We start from the raw sequence: 26,611 nt of genomic DNA on the forward strand, positions 1-26,611 counted from the left end.
ACTCAATTATTTGGATGTTACTTTTGCGTGATTGACACGCTAACTCAATCGTTTCTTTTCTTTTCGTCATTATTCTCATGTGATGTTGGCTCAGTCGCGCTCATTGATGACCTAACTAAGGCTGTCTTCACAGCATGAACTTTGAGGCCTCCCTTGGTAATATAACTGATCGTTAGTGCAAGTAATGTAATGTAGTGTTCATTTGGATAATGTCAAGTTTGTAAGGTAAAACAAGCTGTAAACAAATACGTAGAAATTGGATGCAGATATTTAGCACAAGCAGCTGCACCCACAAACACTAGATATATAGTTTCGCAAACACAGTAAAGACAACTTACAGTAGCAGCAACACAGGATGTTCTACACCAACAGCGCAACGTCATGCAGGGTTAAGGGCTTCAACGTTGATTAAGTATTATACAGAACATAAATGTAGGAAACAACCAGACAAGGAGAGTGAGACTTATGCATGGAGATGATGGGGACCGCTGCAGGCATCTCCTTCTTCATCCCTTCAGGGAACCCATTCCAGCATGAAATTGTTCTCCCCAATTGGGTTCCTGGGAATCGCAGCATCAGCAGGAACAAACTGGTGATACCTGTTACAAGAGAATTCAAGTGATCCAGTAGCTCACTGATCTAAATTTGGATGATAAACTAATATAAATAAATGTAAAGAAGGAACAACGAGCTCTACCCTATACGAAGCATCGGTTCGCGGTCCATGCCGGCGGAGTGTGATGGCTGTGCAGCAAATGCATTGCTTCCTATCATTGCATCAGAACACCATGAGCCCTGAAAGGCTTTCAAGGTGGCACCTTCTACCTCAATCTGGAAACACAAGATGATACCACATGAGCAGTTCATATAAACTTAGTGGCAGTGGTCCAAAACAAAACACCTGGTCTCTAAGCTGCTTGTTTATCTCCCCAAGATGGCGCTCCTGCACCACAAATTTGGTGTGATCACTCTTTGATTTACAAGCATTGAAACAAAATCAAATGCTTTACTTGTTTCTTATGATGATTCTATCAGCTGGTGCCAGAAGATGAGTTAAACATCAAGCATCACCTAGAATAACTTAGATGAAGGAAAGTTGCTTTCCTACCTCAAGTGGATGTCTTGTAACAAAGATAACCACAAAGGATGTCAACACATAAATCGACATAGCAAAACTTACAAGGTGTCTCTGGATATATAGCTAAACAATAGACACCACATAGGAATTGGATTTAGAGCTGAAAACATCTGGTAATATTGTCCCTGACTCTTATGTTTATATATATACACACAAGAAGCGAAGAAACAAGAATGAGTAATATATCAAAAATACATATTTATTGCAAGTTAATAAGAAGGCTGGGAAACCAAAGAAGAGATATTGTTAGCAAGATAGTGATATACACTACCACTTTAAAAGGGTGTTTCAGAGTTTCATCAAGTTTAATTGAAGAATGTAAAAACAAGAAGTGAGCTACATCGACTTTATTGTTTTTATATTCTTGTGACAAATTTAATTTTAATTTTATGGCCATACTTGATTGTTACATGAAATATCTGAACATCAAGATATTCTAATATGTACTAACTACATCAAGATTGTAGTTGTTGCAGTCGGCTTTTACTTGGAACTTTTCTTTGGCCACTTATCCATCTTTTCAGCAATCGCTATCTAAAATGCGAAAGTATATGCAAGATATTCACGAGAGATGATGGCAACAAAGTGATGATTCGCAGTAATCATGATGGAATCCATCATAATCCTCAAGAAATCAACATAATATAGACTTCAGAGCAATTTGATTTGATCAAGCCTCTTATTGGTCCTTAATCAAATCATACAGACTACTGAAAAGACAAGTACTCAACAAATTCATTCAAGATAAGAATGGACTACAGATAGAATATATATATATATATATGGAATACAACACAGATGTTGAACCTGATAGGGCTGAATCAAAATATTTATGCATCAAAAATTAAAATATTTGTTGAACTATAATGGACATTCAATACCTTATAATAATATACCACAAAATTATGACAAGAGGTTTTGCGGAACAATAAATATATAACAATAAGTCATGGTGGTTCATTTTTCTATATTTCTTTAAAAATGAATGTTATAGGGTCACAATCTAGCTAATTTCCACAAAGTCCAACTGGTCTTCATGTAGAACATAAAGCCAAATGCACAAGATAAAGATGCAGAAATAAAAGATAGCTGAATGAAATGTTTACTGGTTGAATGTTGCTTACTTTCTTACGAAGTTCTTCCATCTGCTCCAGGATCAACTGACTCTGTATTTCAGAAGCATTGCTTAAGCATGCGTTTGACCATTTAAGAAGAGTACAAAAGCACTGTCATGAACAAACTCAGAGGGGTGAACCTACCCTACATATGTCACCATAGCCTCTCTCTCTCTCTCTCTCTCTCTCTCTCTCTCTCTCTCTCTCTCTCTATATATATATATATATATATATATATATATATATATATAGAGAGAGAGAGAGAGAGAGAGAGAGAGAGAGAGATGAATTCACAATATCGAGTCAATCTTTGCAACTCAAAAGTGTTTATGCATGGGAATCAAGAAACAAAAGCTAGTGAGATCTAAATCTCAGCATCACCTTTCTTTGCCTGGCCTGTGAGAGTGCAGACTCGAGTTGTCTTTCCAATTGTTGCAGTTCTTTTACACTCAGAGGACCAAGGTCTTCCCCCAGCAAATGCCTTCACATAAAATGAAGTTACTATGTTGAATACCGTAAACAGTATTTTTCTTGACCGCAAAGAGACAATAATTAAACAGAAAGGAAATGGTGCAGTTGTCCTAATACTGCCTATTCTTTTAGGAAGAAGGTTAACCTCTGGGAGCGTTGGAGGGACTCGAACTTTGCCTTCAACTTGGACATTTCTTGGCACCAGTTCTGCAATGTGATTATAAGCAACCTTTGAACTAAGTCAACATCTTTTTCTCAAAACAAAATGAACTAAAAAATAGCAGACATACTAAACCTACAATGTTTTCGATGACCAACGAATAATTAACCGATGATCTAAACATCCCCCACCTATAAGAGGCTATATGTAGGCTAATAACTTGATCGACACTTTTGGAGAAGATTCTTTATGCGAAAAAACTCACATAATGTGACATAGAATTTATAAGTGTAAGAAAACTTTTTGACCCTAAACCATCTCACTAATCATAATGTGAAACTTGCGGGGTTCTTGTGAATGTGATGTCAGTGTAAAGCCACGGCCACGGATAAAGGTTATAAGACAGAATAAACATCTCAAAACAAGAAAAAAGGAAAAAGAAAAAATGGCTAGTAGTCGAGCAACAACTCCACATTACCACTTAAGCCTTACATATATCTTTTGTCCATTGACGTATAATATTTTCCTGAGTGTAAGCATAATGATATGTTGACAAGGTGAAAGAAGTGTGCCTTCTCTAATCTTGGTATGTATAAAAATGCTATCGATATGAAGGCAAACCTTAGTCTTAATATCCTACATTGTATGAATTTAATAAACAGTACACCATGAACACTTGCATGAATCAATCCCTATATGATATCATACTATGAGAATTTAAGGACCACAAATATCGACTGAATATATATAAGAAACACGATCATGTCATTTCCGACTGATCACAAGAGTTTTATCTGTAAGCAATGGTAAAAATATTAATTTAGCATCTAGGTTTATAAATAATTTTAACTCCAAAGTAATTCAAATGGAGCACCTTCTCTAAAACTTGACCCATTAGATTTCTTTCCAAGTGATATCTGAGAGATGCCAAACAAATTGTATTCAACTCAAAGACAAAAAAGAATTAGCAGAAGCACAATTATCTTTTCTTACAACTAAGCAGTGCAAGAGAAGAACAAATCACAAAAAGCTTGATCAAATGGATGTGAGACAGTCGAAAGAACACAGACCTGAGCATTGTCGCGATTAACGACATTAGGATCTTGGGATGCATAACACCAATGTTGATATCGCTCCAATGTTTTGCTCATTCTATGATAGAAGCAATTCATTAGTACTTCATATCTGAGTTCTAAAGACAAGTCACAAATGAAAAGTGTCATTAGTATATGATTATAGTCGCATATGTGAAGTTGATTTCATGATAGCCTTACAAAAGAAAAGATCTTAGATAAATGGTATAATTACTTTGACCATGCATTCTTATCATATAACCTTACAAGTACTTTTGATTGATGCATATAAGAACCATATTTTGGACATAAAAGGGTTCCTTCAAGTGTTTCAAGTAAAAACAATTCTTAAATGTCATCTATAACTGCTTGCCAGTTAAGGATGAATTATATTTCATCTTGAGAAGTGAAATCCTAGATTATTAGTGCACATATTTCAAATAGGAGGAGATCAAGAAGCCTAGGCAACATAATATTTACCCTCCAATCGACTAGATCGGTATGTCGAGTTATGATATGCGAGTGATAGGTAGAAAACCTTGAACCCAGCTGTAGGTTTTGAGTAAACTTTGATCATAAGTATTGATTAATAATATTTGAATATAACACAACCCTAATAGAACGAGAACATGTAATTGTACCATTAGTTTTATGATCTAATGCACATGAAAGCTGTTCTCGATCCAATGCCATTTGACGTGATCAAAGTTTGCATCATTTCATCCAAACATATGCCACATCAAATTTCAAGTAATATCATCTTATTTATGGAGTAAATCTATCCAAAATGTCCAACCAAAAGAAAGTAGCATCTGTTTTATCTGTGACAAAGTATCCTACATTGGTAATCCCTAATGCTTTTTCAGTGTCAATATCTATCAGAAAGAATCGAAGAAATAATGCAAGTCAACTTTCAATTGCACTAAATAGAATACTCGATCGGAACCTTTTTTACCTTTAAATGAACGCCTAAAATAGATAAGAAGGTCCAAAATTGAGGCTACATGTGTACAGAAACATGCTTGGTTGTCTTCTTGCTCAAGTTCTGGAAAGATAATTAAGATTTTACACCTTGATGGATGATCTTTTCAGCCTTTCTTTTCACTAAATTGAACAGATTGTTTGGTTTATGCCATCTCCTATCTAGTAAAGTTTATCTATAGCAGATCGGAAGAAGTCTTTTTGCTGTTTTGTGGAGAAAGGAGATAATACATTTCATGGTATCTTAAGAAAGATGACTAAGAACAGACAAAAGAACAAGGTATCTTAAGAAAGAGAAGAGATCTGTGAGGACTAAACCCATCGCACGTCAAGTAAACGAAGATTCGACACAAGAATGTCTGCAGAAACACAGATCTATAGAGAAAAAACAGAAGCAAGCTGAAACGAGAGGAGTCAGAAGGTCTGTAGACAAAGATAGAAAGAAGGAGTTGTTTTGTCTTGTGATCTACTTAAAGCATCTTAAGATTAGGGTTTTTTTAGAGATTCGAGATCTCGGTGGGACTGTGGAAGCATAGTCGGCCAAGAAAGCAACGGTAGGTGATACTATAAACAATGGAAGTGAACGTTCAAAGGGATCAATCATTAACCCTAACAAAATGGCGAAAGACATGAAGTAGCAAGTGAGGCGCACTACTTTTTACTCTCTTCCTTAGCATATAAATGGCAAGGGATCCAAACCTCAGGTTTCAGAATCGACCTAGACAAGTACTATAAGCACGTCGTAGATCCAGCGCAGATCCATGATTTGGAGCAGATCACAAAGAAAAAGGTTGATGTATGGTGGGAGAGTGAGGGAGTTGGTGGGTTTGATTACCCAACGCTGCCGAACTCGTAGAGCTTGCCACGGCTGGAGAAGATGATGAGCGCGACCTCGGCGTCGCAGAGGACGGACAGCTCGTACGCCTTCTTGAGCAGCCCATTCCTCCTCTTGGAGAAGGTCACCTGCCGGTTGATCTTGTTCTCGATCCTCTTCAGCTCAACTCGTCCCCTCCCCATATCCTTCCCTTATACGACTACCACTCCTATCTGCTTCCCCTCTCTCCAAACCTTCCTTCTCCGGTGTGGTTTGTGTTGCTCTTGGCGAGGAGAAGGGAATATAATAATGGCGAGGGCTGCAGCCGCTGGGAGAATTTTGTAGGTGACAGCGAAAGGGCACGAGTTACTGTTGGCTATCACTTTCTCTCTTCCTTTTTCTCTTGTGATCTCTCATCGGGTCCAAGTGCTTAGCATCCTAAAGATCTTGTAATGAACTTACATCTGCTAATATCATTATCATGTACCACTCCCATCACATTTCTTGTCCCCTTCGCTGTCCTTTTCTCTCTGCTTCTTGGATTTGACGACGATACAGCGCGAGGGAGGGAGTGAAGTATTTTGATTCGAGCAGGTTAAGTCTGGAGGTGGAGGTGATCGCCCCCTCCGGAAGACGAGGAAATAAAGGAGCGGTAGAAACCGAGGGCGCTGCTACGTGTCGCGTGGAACAGGTTCATTATCTTGTCCAGATGAGTCATCTCGCCGTCCGTTGTGCAGCTCAAGTACTCGTAGGTTCTATCGGTTGTGGCGCCAACCTTGACTCCCGTCATTCTTGTCCTCGCTCGAGCTAACATCATCGCAACCTTAACCTCACAAAACATCATCCTTGTTTCACGCACATCGATATGCTCCTGACGTCAACCGGTTAGAATCCTGCGGAGCATTTACTGTTCCTCTCTCCATCCAGTAACCGAGAATACGTGACCCAGCTACAGGTAGTCTGCTGGCACCTCATCACCGACAAGCTAGGGGTAGAGGCCACCGCATTAAGAACGTAATTGCTGCTTGCGGCTCCTCTTTAGGTCTAAAAGCAGAGAAGTAAACCTTGAAAGTAGATCGATTTCGCCTATCAACAATTACTGTTGCTCATTCCCTTTAACAAACCTCACCTTCTCTTTGCTTCTTAGTTAGCAGGAATTTCCCGTATCCGAGAAAGAAGGAACTAAATGGATAAGGTTGGAATGCATGAGCCATTAGTTCCAAAGCAGAGAAGATAAGATTTCAGGAACAGGAGGGCTGCTGCAAGAAGAACGCGATGATATTTTTGGTGAAAGGACTGGTCTCCGAGAAGCGCACTGCCCATCGTAGTGGGTAACTGGGTGTGAGGGCGACCTCTAACTCTTTGTCTTCTCCGTCTCCAAGTATAACAATCCAACTGTGTTTGGCAATGTCACCGTCTGTCTTTTCTCTCTCCCCCCCCACCACTTCCATTCGCTTCTCTGATCCACATTCAAGCAAACGAATAATGAAGATGTAGAACAGAGTATACACTAGAGGAATGCTCATCAAATTGTTTTTGTAAGTTTTCAGGTATAGCTCCGTGAGATTGGTGCCGTCATTCTCGTACGAGCTTTGCGAGAGGCTTCACTTGTACATCCAGGCGACGCCATGGCGTGGATAGATATCTATGTCAGCTACCATCCCCTCGTTACATGCAGTCAATCTCACTGTGCATCACGCCGACTGCTACATGCGCATAGCCCTGCGCTTGGCTCAGCCATAGCCCTGTCATTGTACATCTCTCTCTCTCTCTCCCCCCCCCCCCCATTCTCTCTGATCTGGACAAACTGTGTTTGCATGATGATGACTTGAGATGCCCTGTATGGACTTAGTAGCTCTCTTTATTCATAGGGTGAGTTTCCTTCCATATATATATCATGAATCAGATGATAGCAAAGTTAAGGTTAGGTAAATCCATCAAGGAGAAGATAATGTAGCCCCGAAGATATGATGGACAGGAGCTTACATGAGACCATATACGCTGCATATGGCCGTCAATATCGTGTGCCCAAAGTGCCCACGTCAAAATCTGCTACAAAGTCAACTACAATGTCGTAATGGATTAAACATCTGTCTTAGTCGTATGGCATCTATTAATCTTCGGACTGCATCCGCCTCCCCTGTCCTTCCTGCATGCGAAGACTTTGCGATCGCATATAGAATTTATTGTAAGATACATGCCCCTCTTAATTAAGTAGAATTCGTCATTATTATGAATTAAATATTTAATATGTAAATATATTTATTTTCTCACTTAATTCTGTTTATATAATATTTTATTGTTCGGCAATTCTTGAATTAATGAAATTGCCTTGAGATTAAATCATTATTTCTCTTTCTTCTCTCCTCCGTTTCTTTCCACCATGGATTCCCCAAAGCAACGTAGCTATTAAGTATTTCGAAATAATTTCACACTCTGTTAGGGTTACACAGCCAACTCCCTGCCATGCCATTGATGCAGCACTCGAGTAAGCGGGTCCCGCGTCGTGGGGTCCATCGGATGATGGGAAGGTAGATCGAAGAGCTGGGTGAGAGACGAGTCTTGTTGACCTCCTCAGTCGTCGTCTAGTCGCGGTCAGGGTCGTCGCTTCTACTCGCGGACGAAGATCTCGATCGCCGCCTGCTTCCTCCTCCTCCTCCTCGATCTGTCGCCAGGTTCCCGTCTTCGATCGGCGACCGGCCATGGCTTCGCGGGAGAACCTCGACAAGATGCAGCTACGGCAGAGCTACCGGAACCTTTGGCACACCGATCTCATGAGCACCATCCAAGCCGACTTCCCCTGTAAGATTCCTCCCTTTGCCCCTTTTCGTCTTTGATTTCTTGTTACCTTTCAAGATCTCTGACGGATATGTCTCGATCCGCGTCGCAGTTTGCTGTCTCGCGCTTTGGTGGTAAGCGCTCGGCTTTTCAACCCCTCCGATTCGCCTTTAATTTGACCCCCATGTTGCGAATAGATCCAATGCCGGTTTTTTTCTTGCCACCGTACTTTCTTGCTCACCTCATGTGTTTATCCATTGGTAACTGGAATCTTGATGTGCCCTAAATCGGAGGATGGCGGACGGTCTTAATTTTTGTGTGTTCTTTTTCACGAATCTTCTCACGTATACTTAAGATATAATGAAAAGATCGATTATTACAGAGAGATTAGATTGTAGCTGGAAGGGTGGGGAAAATATAATGCGAGAATACATTAAGATTTCGTAGTTGGTGGCGCCTTCACTATGAAATTGAAGATGCTTTGTTTAAGTTTCTTGGCTTGAAGGAACGTATTCATGTCCTTCTCCATCTTATGCCTTAAATTAATGACATTAGTACTGTTATTTCTGTGTAAAACTGACATTCGTAGGCTTCTCTAAATGATGGCCACTTCCAGTTATGTCCTTCAGTTGGTACCTTTTTGTTATGTAATTCTAACTATCAGGATGGCTTTTATCTTTCTATTGTACTTCTTTTATCATATTGTTTAGGTAAAGTATCATCTCACATCAGTCTGGGGATTTACTTTCTTCCCAAAGTCGGAAAAACATCAAAGTTAACCTCATAGTTCCAACTAATTTACTTTTCTCTAAATTTTTCTAGCTGCACAGTTCGGCATCTACTTAGGAGCAAGAAACATTTGTGGCAGTCATGCAACTTGGGTTTTTCTAGAAGTATTCATGAATAACTTATGTGCAAAAGAACTATGTGGTATTCTGTGAGAAGTGAGGTTGAAGCTGAAGTGATCTTTTCCTTTCAATAGAATTACCAAAATGTAGTTCTGAATATTTAATTAATCTTCGACATGCTTTGGTATCATGGTGACTGCATGTTGATGTAATTCCACTATCTGAAGGTTATACCAATAATGTTAAGAAAAAAGAAAACACCTCAGTCTTGTATTAAAACATGATACATAATATAGCAAAAGGGCAAAGATATGACACCACAGAGAAGAAGGATATAGAAAATGTTTAAAAATGGACTATAATGGTGGAGAGAAGAAGATGAGATAAATGGTAAGGTAAATTTGCAGCTCATTTTTGAAGAAAACCGATATCCTGATCATTCTTGCTTCAACTTGAACTACCTTCTTAAAAATGGTCTATGTGGAATACTTTGACCTAATATCGGAGACAGATAGTTCAGTAGAAACTTGATAAAAAAGTTCTAGAATTTGCTTTTGTTTCTCTGAATATACTTCCTAAATTAACGGTAATAACATAAAAATATTCTTCCTCTAAAAGAACTTCATATGCTTTTGCCTAGGATCCAATCTTTGAAGCTGTACTCATGGTCACTTTGGAGATTTACTTGTGCTCTTGTGCACAAGATTCCCATGGAGAGTTCAGTTAATGGTAAAAGCACCATTGCTGAGCCAATTTTGTTCATGAGCTTGCATGGACTCTTGTCTGTAACTAATATTTATCTTATCATATACTGAGCATGTCTTGAAAGAGGAGGAAGTCACTGGTGGATATTTGACCTTATCTTTGTTGGTGAAATGACATTTAATAGAGCACATGGTATGGTTGCACATCTCTGCTGGACAACCTCTTTTTACCATCTTAAAATCACACTTCTAAAATAGGAGATTGGCTTGAGGATGAATCATGTAACTTTACATTAAGACCAGGCTGGAACAGTTTGTTTGATCAGCATCTGGGCCAAAATAAGTAAAAGCACAAAGTAAACAAACATTAAACTAACAAAAAAAGAAAGAATAATATTAAGAAATCAGGAAACTCACTATATAGAGTTGACCTAGAGAAATTGGTGAGAAAAATGTTGCTACATAATGTAACAGAACATAAATGAGTCTTCTTCCTCAACTCTACATATTAGAGAACTTCTGGTTCTGTTATAGTTCAGACGCTGCTTATATTCATCTTTACCCTCTGAAAGCAAACAAAACTTGCATTTCCTAATAGGTCTAAATGTAGATATATATCATTTTAGAATTTTAGTGCGTCCATATGTGCCTCATGTTTGACATCCTTCAAACAAATATAACCCCAATATCATTTTTATAGATTCTTAAATTCCTTTTTACATATTCATATTCATCCCTTAATACTGCACATATTCCGATGCATGATTCATTTTAATAATGCATGTAACTAAGGGCAAACTGGTGGTATGAGCTAGTCTTTTGACTAGAAACCAATAATAATTTGGTGAAAGTTGATGAAGTATCATTAAGCAAGTTAGTAAAGTGCATAGGCAAATTAGGAGATATGATCTCTTGAAAGTTCTTTTTACAAATTAGGAGAGGAAAAGGGAAGTAGTCTATAATATAGATGAAATCCAGGCATAGACACTATTTTCTGGGTACAAATCTTTTGAACAATGCCACTGATGCTGGATATTGTTCAATTTAACTCAATGACAAATCTTTTGGAACTAATGGCATGTCCAACTAGGCTTGTTCTTGCAACTAATCACATGTTGATTAATTTTGAAGTATCATTTTGTATATAATAAGTTAATAACCGCTAAGTTATTTGTAAAACTTGTGCTGCAATGAGAAATTATTAGATTTGATTTTCCATTTTCAAGATGGTTGAGAATTCTTAAACATCTGAGGTATGAGATGAACTGTATGGATGAAAGTGATGAATTTCCATGTTTGGCTTGTCATTGTAGTATTTGTGTGTGATCTGTTTGTCATCTCATCTGTCCCACAACAAAAGATGGTGAATTCTTGACAAAATCTAGATTCTTTTGATGTAAGCTTGTTTATGATCAAGGAAATGAGATGATCACACCATCACACATTTATCATAATAATTTTGCATGTGTCAGATGACTATACATGTGTCTCTATTGCTTTTTTTTTGTGTAATATAATGGCATTCAAATTGAATATCAGTTCATATATTAATTTTACAATATGAAACTATTGTTATTTTCTGATGCATCTATTTCCTGTTATTAGTGGACCTTGTGTCTCCTACATGCTCCGCAAAAGAGCTCTTTACAATGACATGTCAAGGTAATTTCATTTCAAATATTTTACTATTTTGGTTGGCAAACTTTAAGAACTAATTTTAGTTTACATTTCTTTCTTTTACAGGTACGTCTGTTGTGCAGGTTATATACCGTGTAGTGGAAAATGCGGAGAAAGTCGATGCCCAGAGTTCTGCCTTTGCACTGAGGTAGTGAAATGGTTAACTTGATACTTCAATATATTGTATACTTTCCCATGACGAGGGATATAAACTAAGCTGGCAGCATCCATTAGCGCTAACATACACTACATTACTCATGAGCCTCATGGACTGATCCAACGCGTTGGTTACTAAATGAAACATCAGTACAAAAAAGGGTCAAAAAAAGGACAGCATTCTGTGCATGAGGTGTTGTTTCAGGACTTGATAGAAGGAATCTCTAAAGTTTTATTCCATATCTTAGTAGTTTGTGGAGAGTCCGCTTGCTTTTTCCTCCAGTGCATCATATTCTTTGTTGACCATAACAGTTAAACATATTTTACTTGCCTCATTCAATTGTTGTGATTTTCTAAATTTAGTTATTTTATATCTTTACTTAATGACATTTCATCTTTGTTCTTGAACTTGACTTGCAAATGTGGCACATTTGTACCTCTTTCTCTTTATTTAATTGAAAATGTCCTTTATTTCTAATTCTTTAAGTTAAAATACCCTGCCTATGTGTTATACTAATTTACCACTGATGTGTTAGATTTTGGTGCATTTTGATTCATTTGACACGCTATGTTACCATTCTCTTTTTCTCAACTTAGATATTTAAATCAATTTGTTATACTTAGATATTTAAATCAATTTGTTATGCTTTAGCTGTAACTTTGAGGAAATTTGAAACCTGGCCTTCTTCAATTATGCACTTTTCACTTCACAGTACTTCTGATCTGGTGCATATAATTGATAATTATATCTCATTCAATATATGTGTGACATACCTAAGGACTTAATATGTCAGACAATATGATAAGATTTAGTGATTTAGTTTCATTTGCATCTTAGGCTAGTTCATCTGTATGTTCCTTGAGAGGGAACCAAAAGTAATTATACTGTATTTTCTTTCCATAGCAAAATTTTTTGCTAATAAGTATCTTCATAGCAATTATCTGTTGCCTACGTGGTACTTGATTTAAAGTGTGCTGAAGTATTTTACTGTCCAGGTCTTCTTGTGCTTTGGAAATTCTGTTGCTTCAACTCGCTTCCTTCTCCAAGATGAGTTCAACATACAGACAACTCAATGCGATAACTGCATTATCGTAATCCCTTTATCTCTGTGGCTCTTTCCTCTACCTACTCCATCTATAGCTCTACCAATGACTTGTAGCCAGCCAGCCAACCCATCACTGGATATTTATGCATAAGTCGGATATTACTATCTTAACTTGTGCTTTGTTCTGTGGAATTAACTGCAGGGATTCATGTTTTGTCTACAACAAGTTGCTTGCATCTTTTCGATTGTTGCAATGATTGTTGGAAGTGGGGAGATTCAGGAGGCTTCCCAGATACTATCCTGTATGTCTGACATCGTATACTGGACGTAAGGCCAAAGTTCCTTCCCTCATGCTTTTTAGTTCAGGGTTAAGTGATGTCAAATATCTCATCCATTCACTTGCAATTTTCTTTGCAGGGTCTGTGCATGCATGCAGGTACTAAACTCCAGAAATATCTCAATTACATTTCCCCCTTGCCCTATCAGGCAGTGTCACCAAACAAAATTTATTGGTGTGGTTGCAGACACAACACAAGATAGAGATGGACAAGAGAGATGGTAAGTTTGGACCACTGCCAGTTATGGCAGTGCCTCCATTCCAGCAGATGTCTCGCATCGATCAGCCTATCCCACCTCCTGTTGGGTATGCCCCTCAGCCTGCTTATGGGCAACCATATGGTTATCCTCCACCTGGTTCGTATCCTCCTGCTGGCTATCCCAAATAGAAGGTGTCGATTGGAAAGCCATTCCATTTGATCCTCAATTGTTGTTGTCTGATGATCAACTGATTGTTGATAGCTGGGTGTCGTTGCTACTGCTGTTGTTACTGTTGCCATTGGTTGGGTTCTGTTTTGTCTGCCTTCACATCCATCATTATATTTTAAAATTATAAAATACTGCCTCTGGTATGTTCAGAAAGAAGTTGAAAGTTGTTGCGAGGTAGAAAGAAATTTAACGTGTCGCAGTTATGTGACACGTTGAAATGGTTGTTGCTCTGTTGCTTTTGTTCCCTGTCAGATTCATATTTATTTTGTGAAACAATTCGTGTTCCTTTGCGGCATCAGCACGAGGCCTTAAATCCACACGGTCGGCGTCGGCATACACGATGGACATTGTTGCATTAATGATGCTATATTATAACCAAGAAACAAGAACGGATGGCGAATGTACAATACAACTGACTTGTCGGAAGAGCGCTCACAACCGACGACTTGACTTCCCAACTAATTGATATAATTAGTGCTGACTCATACTTACCATGTCACCGAGGGAAAGAAGCATTCACCTTTTGGAGTCTAACGCAACATCACGCTCACTTGTGGACGAAGGTTTCCTGAAATTATAACATAGGCAATTTGGATGATGAAGGTATATGCCCCACACATGAAATACCCTATAAAACAAATTTCGTAGAAGAAAAACACAAAACAAAACAAAAGTCCCTTGTACGAGCCACAATCACATAAAGTTTCCTCCGACAACCTTCAAACAACCGTCGAGTTCAAGAACAATGCAAAAAAAGCCAGTGGCACATTTCCATAGAAGACAGGTTCAAAACTTCAATTGGTATTTGCCGCTACATTCAAAATGCAGGCTACCCATCGATGGGCACAGAATGAAATTTCAGTAATCAGTTATGTCGCAGTGCGATTATAAAAGGGAGGGCATCCCCCGCTCAAAAATCTAACTTTCCACATAAAATGTAACCAACCTTCTTTACAAGGTATAAATATGAGACAGCATTCCTCGACACCGCTTCACTAAAAAAAAATGAAGTATTAATGGGTTCAGTCTCTTTAGTTATCCCACAAAAGCAGCAGACCAAAGTATGTATATGCTTTACAGTCTTTGAACCTTTGGATACCATATGACACGAAACTGGTATCAGCAATTGCCCTCCAATTGTTTCCATCGCTTATCTCGGTCTGCAAGGTTTTCTTGGGCTCCCTCTATGCTGAAACCCTGCGGGTCTGTGCCCAGAATCATGAACCTGCAAACCTCAACACATCTTACCTGAAGCGCTTCTCATTCTTATCAATGTTGTACTGCCTCATAGAATGAAGCACTTCGTATTTACTACCGCCGCCCCGTCCTCTTCTATTATTACTATCCTCAGACTTGTATCCCCTGCCAAAACCATCAAATTCTGGGTTGCTGCTAGAGTGAAGATGATGATAGTAATCATCAGGCTTTGGTCTTCCTTGTGAATCCATGGAATCCAACCTATGATTTCTAAACACCTTCACAGGTGAGCTTCTTCCAGAATATCGCTTGTACTCATGTTCCTTTGGATGATTGGATGAATCCTTCCTTTCATCAATCCATCTTGAAGCATGTAACGATGAAGCAAAGGTCCTGGATGCTGAACCGTAAGTTATCATGCGTTCCTCAAAAGTAGGTTGTGGGTGGGGTGACCTCATCCTCTCCATTCTAGCTATCGGAGACCTGCTGCGTCTGCGAGAAACAGAGACATCATTCATGCCAATGTCATTTCTTCTCCTTGGCGATGCCCAACGAAGAGGGGAGCGGGTTCTAGATCTTGAAGATCTGGTACGTGAATGAGATAGATGAATATGCCCTCTGCATAGTGAGAAACTTCGATCTCTTGTTGATAAATGGTCCGCTGCTGTGGACGATTCTATCATGTCATCTGGCCGACGTCTGCAATGCCGATCCCTGACCATTTCAATAGCATGTTTATCAACCTGGCCCCTACTAACAATGAAGTGCCTGTCAGGACTCATCTCCCTTGAATTTTTATGTCTTCTCTGCATACCACATGCCAGATCTCTCTCAGACTGTGACCCCCATCTGGAAAGAGAAGGATGTGCACTTTGCAAAGAAGCATTCGCAGATTGTCTGATCACACAGCCAGAAGTTCCAGCACCACCTGCCTTAACTAAGGTACCATCAGGTGCAACAACAAAGCCATTACTCTCTACCTTGGCAATGGCAGCTGCAGCTGCATTCCTTGAAGCAGGTTGAGCAAAACTGGGTGTGTCATAGTAGCCTGGTGAATCATGATGCCTGTTACCATGGCAATTGGAAGGATCAAACCAATGTTTATCCCTGCCCCTCCCTTGGGTATCCCGGAATGATCCACCCCACCCTGATGATTTAGAAGCACCAGCATTCTTTTCAGCTTTTGCATCTAGACTATCATGATTCTTCGACCTGAAGATATCAGAACAAATGCAATTACCAGACATGATTATAAAGTTTATAAGGTTAATATACCCAAAGACAAGCTCACGTTAATATTACCTGCTTAATCTGGGATAAAATTTGTCCTTCCTATATGACTCATCTGAGTAGTTTGGCCTCTCAACCTGAGATGATAACCCTTCCCTGAATGAGGAGCCAGATCTTACTGATGATTCATCATCACCAAACACATCTAAGGAACTGGCAGTCTCATCTTGTTTAACAGAACCAATACGAGGGTCCAAAAAGCTATCTCCGGTACGCCGACGGCCTCCAGGCAACCGATCCCATCCTGACAACTTTGTTCTCTCACATGTTGAAGGTTCCCTTGTGCTATCACCTTCATTGTGACATCCATTGTATCTCACTGGCTTATCACTACCAGGAACTGATGCCAATGCATCAGTAACATTTCTTTGCTTTCTTTTCCTTATTAATGTCAAATGATTTACGTGATCTATTGCACCAATAACCCCAATGGTTTTCTTCCCTTGTACTGCATCTGAACCATCTGATTTGGATGAGCACTTCGATGGGGGTTGAGAAAGAGCAACCTGACTATCCTTGCCAGTAGGTGGTCCATCAGCATCTGACATATTGCTCTCTTTGCATGCCACATCTTCAGAAGAGAAAGAAGTAGAAGCAGGTAATGCAGAATCTGCTTCAAAGGTATCATTCTCTCTGTTGTCGGACTCGGATCCATAATCCACATGTTCAGATTCCCCTTCATCAATTCCATCTCCCCAGTCATGCAGAACAGTTTCTCTCAATTCACCATCCTCAAATTGAGAATCATCATCTCCCAGAAGGTTGTCTTTTTCCAGTCCAGTGACTTGGACACTATCAACTTGAGATGCATCTGATTTATGGTCACAATGCGAATTTACAGAGCTATCCATGTTTTTTTCTGCCTCTTGAGTGTCCACAGCACCATCTACCAAGCTGGCATCAGTTTCGGCCATAGATACAACAGCTGAAACAGGAACAGAGGCCTTGGCACCAAAACCATTGTTATCATCAACCTTCATTTTTGTTGCCGTCTCTTCATATTTAGCAGCACATGTGGCCTCAGAAGTCAGCTCGTTAGGATCACATGACCCTGGGCTCTTGTGTTGATGAGCATTTGACAGGGAAGGGCTCATGCACAGTGTTCCAGAAGATTTATCAGCACAGTTGCCATTGGTAATATCTAAGCCATCAGAATGTACAGTTTCACCAGATGTGCCACATGCTACCATCAAATTCCTGCCTATATCTCCATCAAACAATAAGCTAGTAGCTTTCTCAGCAAGGATAGGAGACTGATTATCATTTTCTACAATATTCAGAAGTCCATGCTTCTCAATCTGAGTGCTGGTTATGTGAATAGACTGTCCTGCATTAGCCGGGCAATGATCATCAAAGCTGTTATCAGCATTAGATGCATCAATACTTCCATTTTCATCTCTGACAGGTTTACTGATTGATTGGGCCATGTTTGGATCGAATTTACATGCATGGGTATTACAGTCACCAACAACATTCTCACAAAAAGGCAAATGAGAAAGCATTGGTTCAGTTTCTCCCTCAAGCCGAGAACTCGCATCACCCTTTGCTTTATCATTAATGAAGATGTTGTTCCCTTGGTTGTGTATGAGCTTTGCTTCTTCAGTAAAGTTCACCAAAGAAACAGCAGTAGCATCCAAGTCATGCTCCGCTTCAATCAAACTATGACAATGCTTTGCTTTCTCATAATTGGAAACTGAAAGCCCATTACATAAATCAGGCTTTTCCAATATCTCATCAGCTACAAAAGCACAGTGATCCCTTGCAATGCCAGCTGTCTCCATTAAGCTTTCACCAAGTTCTGTAGGGCATGATTTTTCTTCATTCTCTACCTGGCATTCACAAGATTTTGAGCCTTCCAGCTTCTCATTTGAGTTACCATTTTCAGCTACAAGGTCAGTGGCCAGTGGCTCGGAAATTACATCATCAAAATTGTTATTCCATGCATCCATTTCAGTGTTAAGGTCCCAGTGAAGCCTTGAACCAGTGGAAGACTTTATTTTATCTGAAACATTTTGCAGGGACCCCATGAAGTTCTTTTGATTCTGCAAACCATCACACTTCGTATCATCTTCAGCAGGAACGAAGGTAAGACAATTTTCCATAGAGACATTATGGTTTTCTTGCAAATCTTTACATGAGGAATGTGATTCATCACTATCAGTGTCTTCCAAATGGTCTTCTCTAGAAGAATTTCCTTTTGAAACTAATCTTCCAGAATGCATATCGTCAGCCACCACTTCACTGTTGCAGGCAGCAGTGGCCAATATCGAAATACCAGAGAAATCTGCAGCATCAGTGGCCTCTTCAATTACATCATTCAAACTAGTTCTTTTGCTAGCAATAAATCTCCTTTCATGATGTTTGTTATATGCTAAAGGCTCCTGGTATGAAGCAGGCTGGCTCTCTAACAGGTGATCGGAATCATCTGAATAAGAAGATTGCAGTGGCGATGATGGAGAACTAACAAACAGAAATCTCCTTTTCTTTATGGGAACAATTTCGAGGGATTCACTAAAGTGTTGGCCAAGAATACTTACACCGACCTGCAACCGGAAAATGAAATTGTTACTAATCCAAAATAAAGAGCTCCGGCAAAAAGTGGTACTCTAGAGTGACACTAAAAAGCTACGCAGGCAAACCTTCTCAGAATCAGAAACAGGGATGTCTTTTGTTCTCCTGGTGTCCTTATCCATAGTAACCTCACTCCCTTTGGAACTTTTGACCACAGACTTCTTCCTTCTTCCCTCAGCAAATGAAGTTCTAGCTCGTCTTACAGCCCACTGCCTGCCCTTAGCAGCTGTCATCCAGTTCAAGTTAGGATCTCTAGCTCCAGGAATTTCAAGCCCTATGTCATGCAGCATGTTCCCTGACAAGATCCACAATCATCAACTGAAGATGTGCCACCAAAATTCTTGCAGGATTCCGATCCTTGATGGTTTCAACGTCTGAAATGAGACCTCCAGAACAAGTACACAGTTGAATCTGCAAGGTAAACATCAATTTTTTAGATAGGAATTGTACTGAGAAGCATTTCCCAATGATTCTTATATTGAGTCTATATGTTTCAGAAGATTACAGACAACAAGAGACAGAACCCTCATCCTGAGAACCAAAACACTTTTGACTACATCAGAAACATCAAATGATTTTTAAGAATAAGATGCCCAAGTTGAGTGGACAAAGTGATAAAACCAATCACCGACTCAGTAGTCCTCATATTTTTTTCTAGAACAATCAAGAATAGATTGACCAATCAACTTGCAGATCCAGAGCAACTGCAGACAGTTTTCGAGAGAAAAAAAAAATCATACGTGTGTTAGAACCTATAGATCTCAGGGCAACCTTTCGGATGGTACGATCTGTCCAACCAAAAGAAAAATTCTATGGCACAAAAGCCAAAGGGTTGAGAATGACTGCTTGAGAGTATCATGCTAACAGTCTATTGGACCTCCTGTTCCAGTTCAAAGGTAATAAATACCTTCAGAGAAATTATCAGTGCACCAATCTAAGATCTTCAAGCAATGCAAACAACAATACGTAAAGTCTAGTATGGCTCCTGCACAACAGTTTGAGACAATTGGCACAAGAGAAGGTAGCACAGCTATCCCATTCTTTATTTTAGTCCAATCTCTACTAGATCATCAACAATGATTATTCTGCTCGAACAAGTATATTGCCTACCGCCATCGTCCTCCAAAAGATGTCCTCGTTAAACAAGTAAATCTTGGCTAACATCCAAATTAAGATATTCCAGATCACATAAACCACTATCTGCAAGAACAGGATGCAAATGACCGCTCACGGGAAAAAGTGACCAACAATTCCAAAGCCCAAACGACCAGAAGTCCATAAGCAGCACGGACTATCTGGATCAAGACGAGCAGAACCAACAAAGACATAGTTTGCCTTGGAAAGGAGAGGATATATCTTAGAGAAACAATCTGCTGGAAGGAGCAACAAAAATCAAAGATTCTTGAAGGAATTCTTCAACCCTGTGAACAGGCAGTCCGACAACAAGCCAACCTCAGCTGACCGACGGAGATATAGCCGGCTCTCTGAGTTGGGCCAGCCGTAAATAAGAGGACGATGATGCGGATAGCAGATCCAGGCCAAAGTCAAGACCTAAAAGAGTTAGGCGAGAGGTAGATTGTGGGGGTGTACGGCAACGAGAAGGCACAAGAATAAAAAAACTTGGCAGAAATTCTCCAACCCTGTGTCAATCAACACCATATGAAACCTCAGAAAAAGATGCACCAGTCTCGGCCGATCATCGAAATATACAGCCCTTGTCCCTCCTTTTTGTCCCTTGTACATCCCTAAAGAAGAGGACGACGTCGAAGACAAGCAGATCCAAGCCCATGCCAGGGCCCTAAAGAAGAAATCGGCAACGGGCAGATTGCATAATCCGACCGGCAAGATCCACGACCCAAACCCAGAGACCACATCTTTGTCCTCCCCTGTGACCAAGAACCCAAAACTCTGTTCCGGAAAGCGAAGGAGACCATCCAAGAACCGAAACCCGGCAGATCCACGCCACTTGGCCATCTTAATCCCCTCTCCGGAGGGCAGACTCGAGTTGCAAAACAACCTAAAGAAAGCGCACAGAGATCAGAAACTAGGTTTCAATACCTGGATCTAAAGATGTGGATCGTAGCTGCCTTCCTCCCTTTCGATCTGTTTCTCTTCCTCCTTTTCTTTCCCCTGTTCTCATCTCGTCTCTGCCATCAACGACGGATATATAGATCGATGGATGGATTCCTTTCTTGATCTTTCGTTCTTCCCCTTTTCCTATCCTCCACGCGATCCACAATCCCACCTGTCGACGATCCCTTCTTCGTCCCCTTCGCTTCTGCGCCTCTTGTATATAATAATATTGCTGCCTATCTTCCTTCCCTTGTTGATGCGGTGGGTGGTTGTCTTCTTAAGACCCATCCCCCCCGACCGGCCGCCTTTCAACTGCCCTCTGTTGCCGCATCAAATTACGATACCGCCCTTAGGTCATGGGCGATGACATTGACGAATGGTAGGGGCAACGCTGATCCTACGCGTTTCTGGATTATTCATCTGAGCCCACATTCTCTTACCAATCATGCGGATGGTAGATTTCGGGGTAGTCAATAGCACCGTCCCTTGCCTCAGACGATGGTTTGCTCACGCCGGTTCGAGTCGACTCGGCGCCGCAGAATCCGGAACCCATTGACGGGGTACAGCTACCTCATTTTTTCCACGCGAGTGGTGACCCAGTGAAAGCGAAAAGGGCCCCACGGATGGTGAGAGCATCCAATTGGTGGTGGCTTTTCTTTGCAAAGACCTCTCCGGCCTTTATTTCGATGTATAAAATGGCTGGAGAAAGAAAGCACCGGAATCTGTAGCCATTTCAGTCCAATGGATGTTCTAATAAACATGAGTCGCTTACGAATTGCACATCGACAAACATTGATCATTAAATCATCACCAAAACATGATTTAATGGTACAGTGACAGAACTAAGGATGTGAAAGAAATAAAGATATAGGTTGTGGAGGCACGATGAATACCAGTAAATGTCTAACATTATATCGGTTGTGCCGGAGAGCTTGGTAAATGTGGGTTATCAATTACCAAACAAATGTTCAGCGATCAGCAGCTGCAACTGAGATTGATGCTATTATGCAAAGCTCTTCTTACGGGCAGAAATCTCAGGCAGAGAAAACCCAACCTCAATCAAAATCCACCATACATATTGAGAATATATGAAGTACTCGATCGACTTGTGCATGTAGCAACTGCTATCTGAGCTATGTGATGGACTGTTGCGCTGGTTATATCACTCAGCTTGAACCCTCTTACATATCAGTGATTGGATGAGATCTGCATAGCTAGAATCTTGCCCTCAGTCTTTTCTGCCTCCCCACTAGCATTACATTTTCTTCGGACATTATTAAGCTGTCGTTATTCTTTTCGAGTCCTTGAGATTGCAGTCTGATGGTTATTTGGTTATGTCATTGCAGGTTTCATCGGTATTGTTCTCTTATATAATGTTTATTTTCTTGAAATATTTGGTCCACAGTGCTGCTCTGCTAAAGACAACAATGCAGTCGCTCTCCACCCTGGAAAATTCTCAGCTTCGATATGCATTTCCAAGAAGTTGGCAAGAAGGAGAGCGAACAGACCTCGACTCGGTGAAGGTTGATGAAGCTTAGACTTCTTCTGGTTGTGATTCGTCCTCGATTTTCCGCGAACGAACACAAAAACCATATACATCAACATGAACAGGTGGATTTTTCATGCTACCATTTGTGTTTTTTCTTTTTTTCGATGGAAGTCTGTGTTTCGCATAGTGGTTACAAGTAAAACATCATCTCGATAACAAATCATACAGGTCCAAGTCTTTCTTGCCAAATCTGTGTTTTGCCTTGAAGAAAGAATGATCTGGTGTTCTAGAGAATCGAGGAGGATTAATGTACACAACTACCTGTATTACAAAGCTCTGAGATGCTGTATTCTCGTCTCTTACACGTCCGACAGCATAGCTGATACAAGTCGCCATGGAAATTTGGAGCACCAAAGACTGGATCGCAGTTTAGAAGTCATGCCCTCAGTAGCGCATCTGTTATGCAGCTCCGAAATCAACGGCGACTCTTCTGTGTGCCTTCCAAGGCTTCGTCTTCGTCAGCTCCTCATGTGCCATCCCAGAAGTCGAGCCAATCTCAGGGAAGTAAAAGCAAACTTCGTCAACCGTGTTCATCTCGATCCGTGAGACTTACGTCGATGGCAGGCTCTGCATGATTGGCTTTTCTTCTGATATGTTTGTGTGATTCACATAAGCAGTATTAACCCCCCCACACTCCTTGTTTACTGTCAAACTCGATTTAGGTATGTTTAGGTCGTGAGATAAGTCGATCCTTTTGGTGAAACAACGGGAACAATTCAACCGTTCGACCAGTTGGGTTTGACAGCAGCATAAGAGGACAAAAAGATCAAATTCGAGTGAAACAATCATATTATATTCCTATTTGTCTCTTTCTTTGACTGGATTTAATTATAGATCCTTGACTCATCGCTGTTTAAATATATCAAAGGCCCAAAATTTCAAGACCGATATGGAAATACTCCTTAATCGATCAGATATATAAATATATTTCCTATATTTTCATTCTATTTGCCGCGTGATGTGTGCAGAATTCACAGAGATGGGGGCTGAAGTGGTCAAGTTGAGGAGCTTGATACCTGACATTACTCCAAATTTGAAGTCAGTCAGCTGTGAAGCTTCGGATCGAACTCATCGAACGAGGAAAAAGTCCGATTTTGTTGCCTTGACTTGATGCCAAATCGTCTGCTTCTTCCCCAGCGAACAATTCAAACCCTTTTTTTTTCCTTTGGTTCCAAATAAATATAATCCAATTAGCGTAGTAGCAGCAGCAGCGAAGCCATCATAACTCGTCGATTTGAACCACCACACAGCATCAGCAGCTCGTATTCCATTTGATCTCTTCTTCTTCTTCTGTTGGATGACGGAGACGAGACGGAGATGAAGTGCACGCGGCACCCGTTAGAGAACGGCGTCGGCGTCTGCGCCCCTTGCCTCCGCGAGCGCCTCCTCGCCCTCGACGCCGCGACCGCCCCATCACCGGATGACCGGAAGGCCTCCACACAAACCCCGTCGCCTCCTCCTCTCCTCTTCCCACGCTCCGTCTCCCCTTACGTCCCCCGCTCTGCCGCTGGCGGCTCCCGGCGGGCCTCCTTCCTCTCCGCCCTCTTCGGCCGCCGCGGACATGGGAACCTGGAAAGGAAGCCTCAGCGATCCAGCTCTTGGCTCTCGGCACTCCTGCATGGCCGTCGGAGGAAGATGACCTCGTGCATGTCCGTCGCGGACGAAGCCGCCGAGCCGGGACGGGACTGGGGCATCTCGCCGGAGAGATCCCGCGGCGGGTACGACGCCGAGCCGCCGTGGCCTCCACATCGGTCCTCGATGACGTGGGCCACCGCGGAGCACCACCATCACCACGGAAGCGGCCTCGCCGGTTTCGCCATGTGTCTCAGCCCGCTGGCGGCGGCCAGCTCCAGCAGGAGGCGGTCTCGGGTGGCGGAGTTCGGCTTTTCCGGCGAGCTCCCAAGGACCGCGTTAGGCCCGCATCGCCACCGCCGGCACGCGTCTGCCGGAGGGCCGGTGATGTGGCCAGACACGTCGCGGAAACCGACGGAACTCGGCAGGTTAAGATGACGGTTTTGCCCCCAAAAATCACCACAAATTACACAGTCTGCCATTCCCAATTTCCATACAGGAAAATAAATATTTTGCATTTACGTTAAGAAAATATTAATAAAATTCTTGATACTCTGAACACAATATATTCTATCTCTGTAAATTAAAAGTAGGCTTAAATTCTCAGGAATTTGCTTTAGAGCAATCTATCTTCTTATTTGCTGGTCAAAATTGCTTAAAAGGAGACTTTATTTTGACAATCGCATTTGAAATTTTCATTTTACATACAATATAGGCATATTAAATGCAAGGAATTTTTTGTTGGATTATTGAAAGAAATAAAAAGAAGACAATGGCTCAATACTGGCCACGAGGTTGACAACATGTAAGTGGTCAATATTAGAGAAGATTGCCTTATCATTTATCTATATTACTTGGCGTGGAGCCATCAAGTAGTAGTCTGTGATTTCTATTTAGTATCATGAACATTATACCACAAGCAGCAGGTTTCTATTCAAAATCTTCTTCTCAAGAAGTATAAATATCATTAACATAAACATTGGACTGGGAGAAAGGAAGATACAGGGAAGTAAGAGCAGACAAATAAAAACTGAATCCAAGAAGAAACAAAGAAGGGGATTACAGTGAGGAGATTCCAAATCTTTCAACATATAGAATCACCTCAAACTCATCCATCGAAACCTGCTGAAACAAGAAGATAAACCAGTCCAGGCTACAATGGTTGAATTAACTTCACAGACTAATTAGGTGTGTTGATGTAGTATTTCACAACGCCACTGGTTCATAAACATCTTTAATTCTAACAACCGATGGTTGCCAGAACATGTTTCTCAGTAAAGATCGATACGGATTAAGATGTGTTTTACATCGATTTTGCCTAATGTTAACACGCATTAATCCGTTGAAATAGTTCTCTTTGCTGATCCAGATAAATTACAAATCTGTTGACAAATTGGTAGACAAAAGTTTCTTAGCAGTTGTGCTTGTCTTCTTGTTCTTCAAAATGGAACCCGACTGACATTGTAGAGAACCGAGTTAAGACCTCCAACATGCAATGGTTATGAACCATCTTATAGCACCTTGGGCATCACATTAAGCAACACAAGACCCATCTCTTCGTGCCCTATAAAGCTGAAAGCTTGACAATACTAATCTTGACACGCTTGCACCATACTGCACAGGCATGACACCAATCTATCTGCCCGTCAACAATTGCCATAAGAGTAGAAAATGTCTGGAAGGCAGTGACGGTCCTTCAACAGCCTTATCAACCCTCATAGGAAGGAGATGGGCTTTAGATCTTCATCCACTCTCAACAGAATCCTTGGCAGCTCAAATAAGCTCACCAGTTCTTGGGTCAGGGATTACTTGCTTCCGAGTCTTACCTGCTTGGCTAAAACAAGTTGATGAGCCAAAAACAGAAGCCATCTCAATGCTCCTGGCTTCTTAGACAATCCTTTTGAGAAATAAAGGTGCAACTCTATATATGAGCGTGTTGTATATCTAAAATTCTCATGTTTATGAACCACTTGTAGCTTGATTATTCTTAGCTGTAGGAGAACACTCACTGCGTATGGTTATTATGCCAAGTCAAGTTTCCAAAGGACTTGTAAATTCCAGACAACATTATAATTTTGACTGCTAGTTGTACTTCCCCCTTAAATATCGAGAGGGTTTGAGCTGTGAAACCCAGAGAAAGGAGAGACAAACGTTGAAGGCCATACATGGTTGGCCATGTATTTGTGTATAATTTAGCTTCACTCCAGATGAAAGTATTCAACGATATAAACTCGACTTATCAAGACCAATCTGCCAATAGATTGAGGGAATCCACATGGTGTCTCTACTGTCTGTTGTCAGAAAAATGGATAAGATCTTGTCGCCTTGTGTCCATATTATACAGTAGAAGGAAGACCCCGACGACGACTTGACTTGTGGTTTTTAGGGGTGTATCAAATACACGAGTCAATAACAAGATACGGCAGAGGGATCGGCAATTGAGAGGAAATGATGTTGTACACGTATTCGCCGTGTTGGCGTACGTCAATGCTTATCACGTCCGGTTTTAGTTTTGTCGCTTGACTTGACTGCAAGAAAGCCACGCATGCTTTCAAAGCATATATTCTCTGGGTTATATGACCATCCAAATATGTGTTAATTAGTGTACAATTCAATGTATACAGCATTGTTAA

At 40.8% G+C, this 26,611-nt stretch overlaps 4 protein-coding genes across 5 annotated transcripts; 2 read left to right on the top strand and 2 right to left on the bottom strand.

Annotated features, from left to right (window-relative positions):
- Positions 1-250: 250 nt before the first annotated feature.
- Positions 251-6,062, bottom strand: LOC135603428 (MADS-box transcription factor 6-like). Its single transcript, XM_065094308.1, has 8 exons — positions 5,774-6,062; positions 3,955-4,036; positions 2,870-2,931; positions 2,635-2,734; positions 2,263-2,304; positions 902-943; positions 698-831; positions 251-599 (listed from the first exon to the last, which is right to left on the bottom strand). Exons 1-8 carry the CDS (start codon positions 5,953-5,955, stop codon positions 515-517), a joined length of 729 nt encoding a protein of 242 aa, XP_064950380.1. The 5' UTR covers positions 5,956-6,062; the 3' UTR covers positions 251-514.
- Positions 6,063-8,317: 2,255 nt separating this feature from the next.
- On the top strand, positions 8,318-13,882 carry LOC135603444 (uncharacterized). The gene is made up of 8 exons (XM_065094309.1): positions 8,318-8,554; positions 8,643-8,664; positions 11,688-11,744; positions 11,826-11,907; positions 12,912-13,007; positions 13,164-13,288; positions 13,379-13,397; positions 13,486-13,882. Exons 1-8 carry the CDS (start codon positions 8,455-8,457, stop codon positions 13,684-13,686), a joined length of 702 nt encoding a protein of 233 aa, XP_064950381.1. The 5' UTR covers positions 8,318-8,454; the 3' UTR covers positions 13,687-13,882.
- Positions 13,883-14,509: 627 nt separating this feature from the next.
- Positions 14,510-21,114, bottom strand: LOC103975879 (uncharacterized). 2 transcript variants are annotated; one of them, XM_009390999.3, is made up of 4 exons: positions 20,843-21,114; positions 18,853-19,195; positions 16,226-18,756; positions 14,510-16,135 (listed from the first exon to the last, which is right to left on the bottom strand). In XM_009390999.3, exons 2-4 carry the CDS (start codon positions 19,072-19,074, stop codon positions 14,971-14,973), a joined length of 3,918 nt encoding a protein of 1,305 aa, XP_009389274.2. In that variant the 5' UTR covers positions 19,075-19,195; positions 20,843-21,114; the 3' UTR covers positions 14,510-14,970. The 2 variants fall into 2 exon arrangements, with proteins under 2 accessions (XP_009389274.2, XP_064950382.1); XM_065094310.1 differs by lacking the exon at positions 20,843-21,114 and adding an exon at positions 19,692-20,836.
- Positions 21,115-23,723: 2,609 nt separating this feature from the next.
- On the top strand, positions 23,724-24,416 carry LOC135611754 (uncharacterized). Its single transcript, XM_065107402.1, has one exon. The coding sequence runs from the start codon at positions 23,724-23,726 to the stop codon at positions 24,414-24,416; it is 693 nt and encodes a 230-aa protein (XP_064963474.1).
- The last annotated feature ends 2,195 nt before the right edge of the window (positions 24,417-26,611 follow it).

This window comes from Musa acuminata, chromosome BXJ1-2 (genome assembly GCF_036884655.1).
Source record: "Musa acuminata AAA Group cultivar baxijiao chromosome BXJ1-2, Cavendish_Baxijiao_AAA, whole genome shotgun sequence".
Taxonomy (NCBI): Eukaryota; Viridiplantae; Streptophyta; class Magnoliopsida; order Zingiberales; family Musaceae; genus Musa; species Musa acuminata.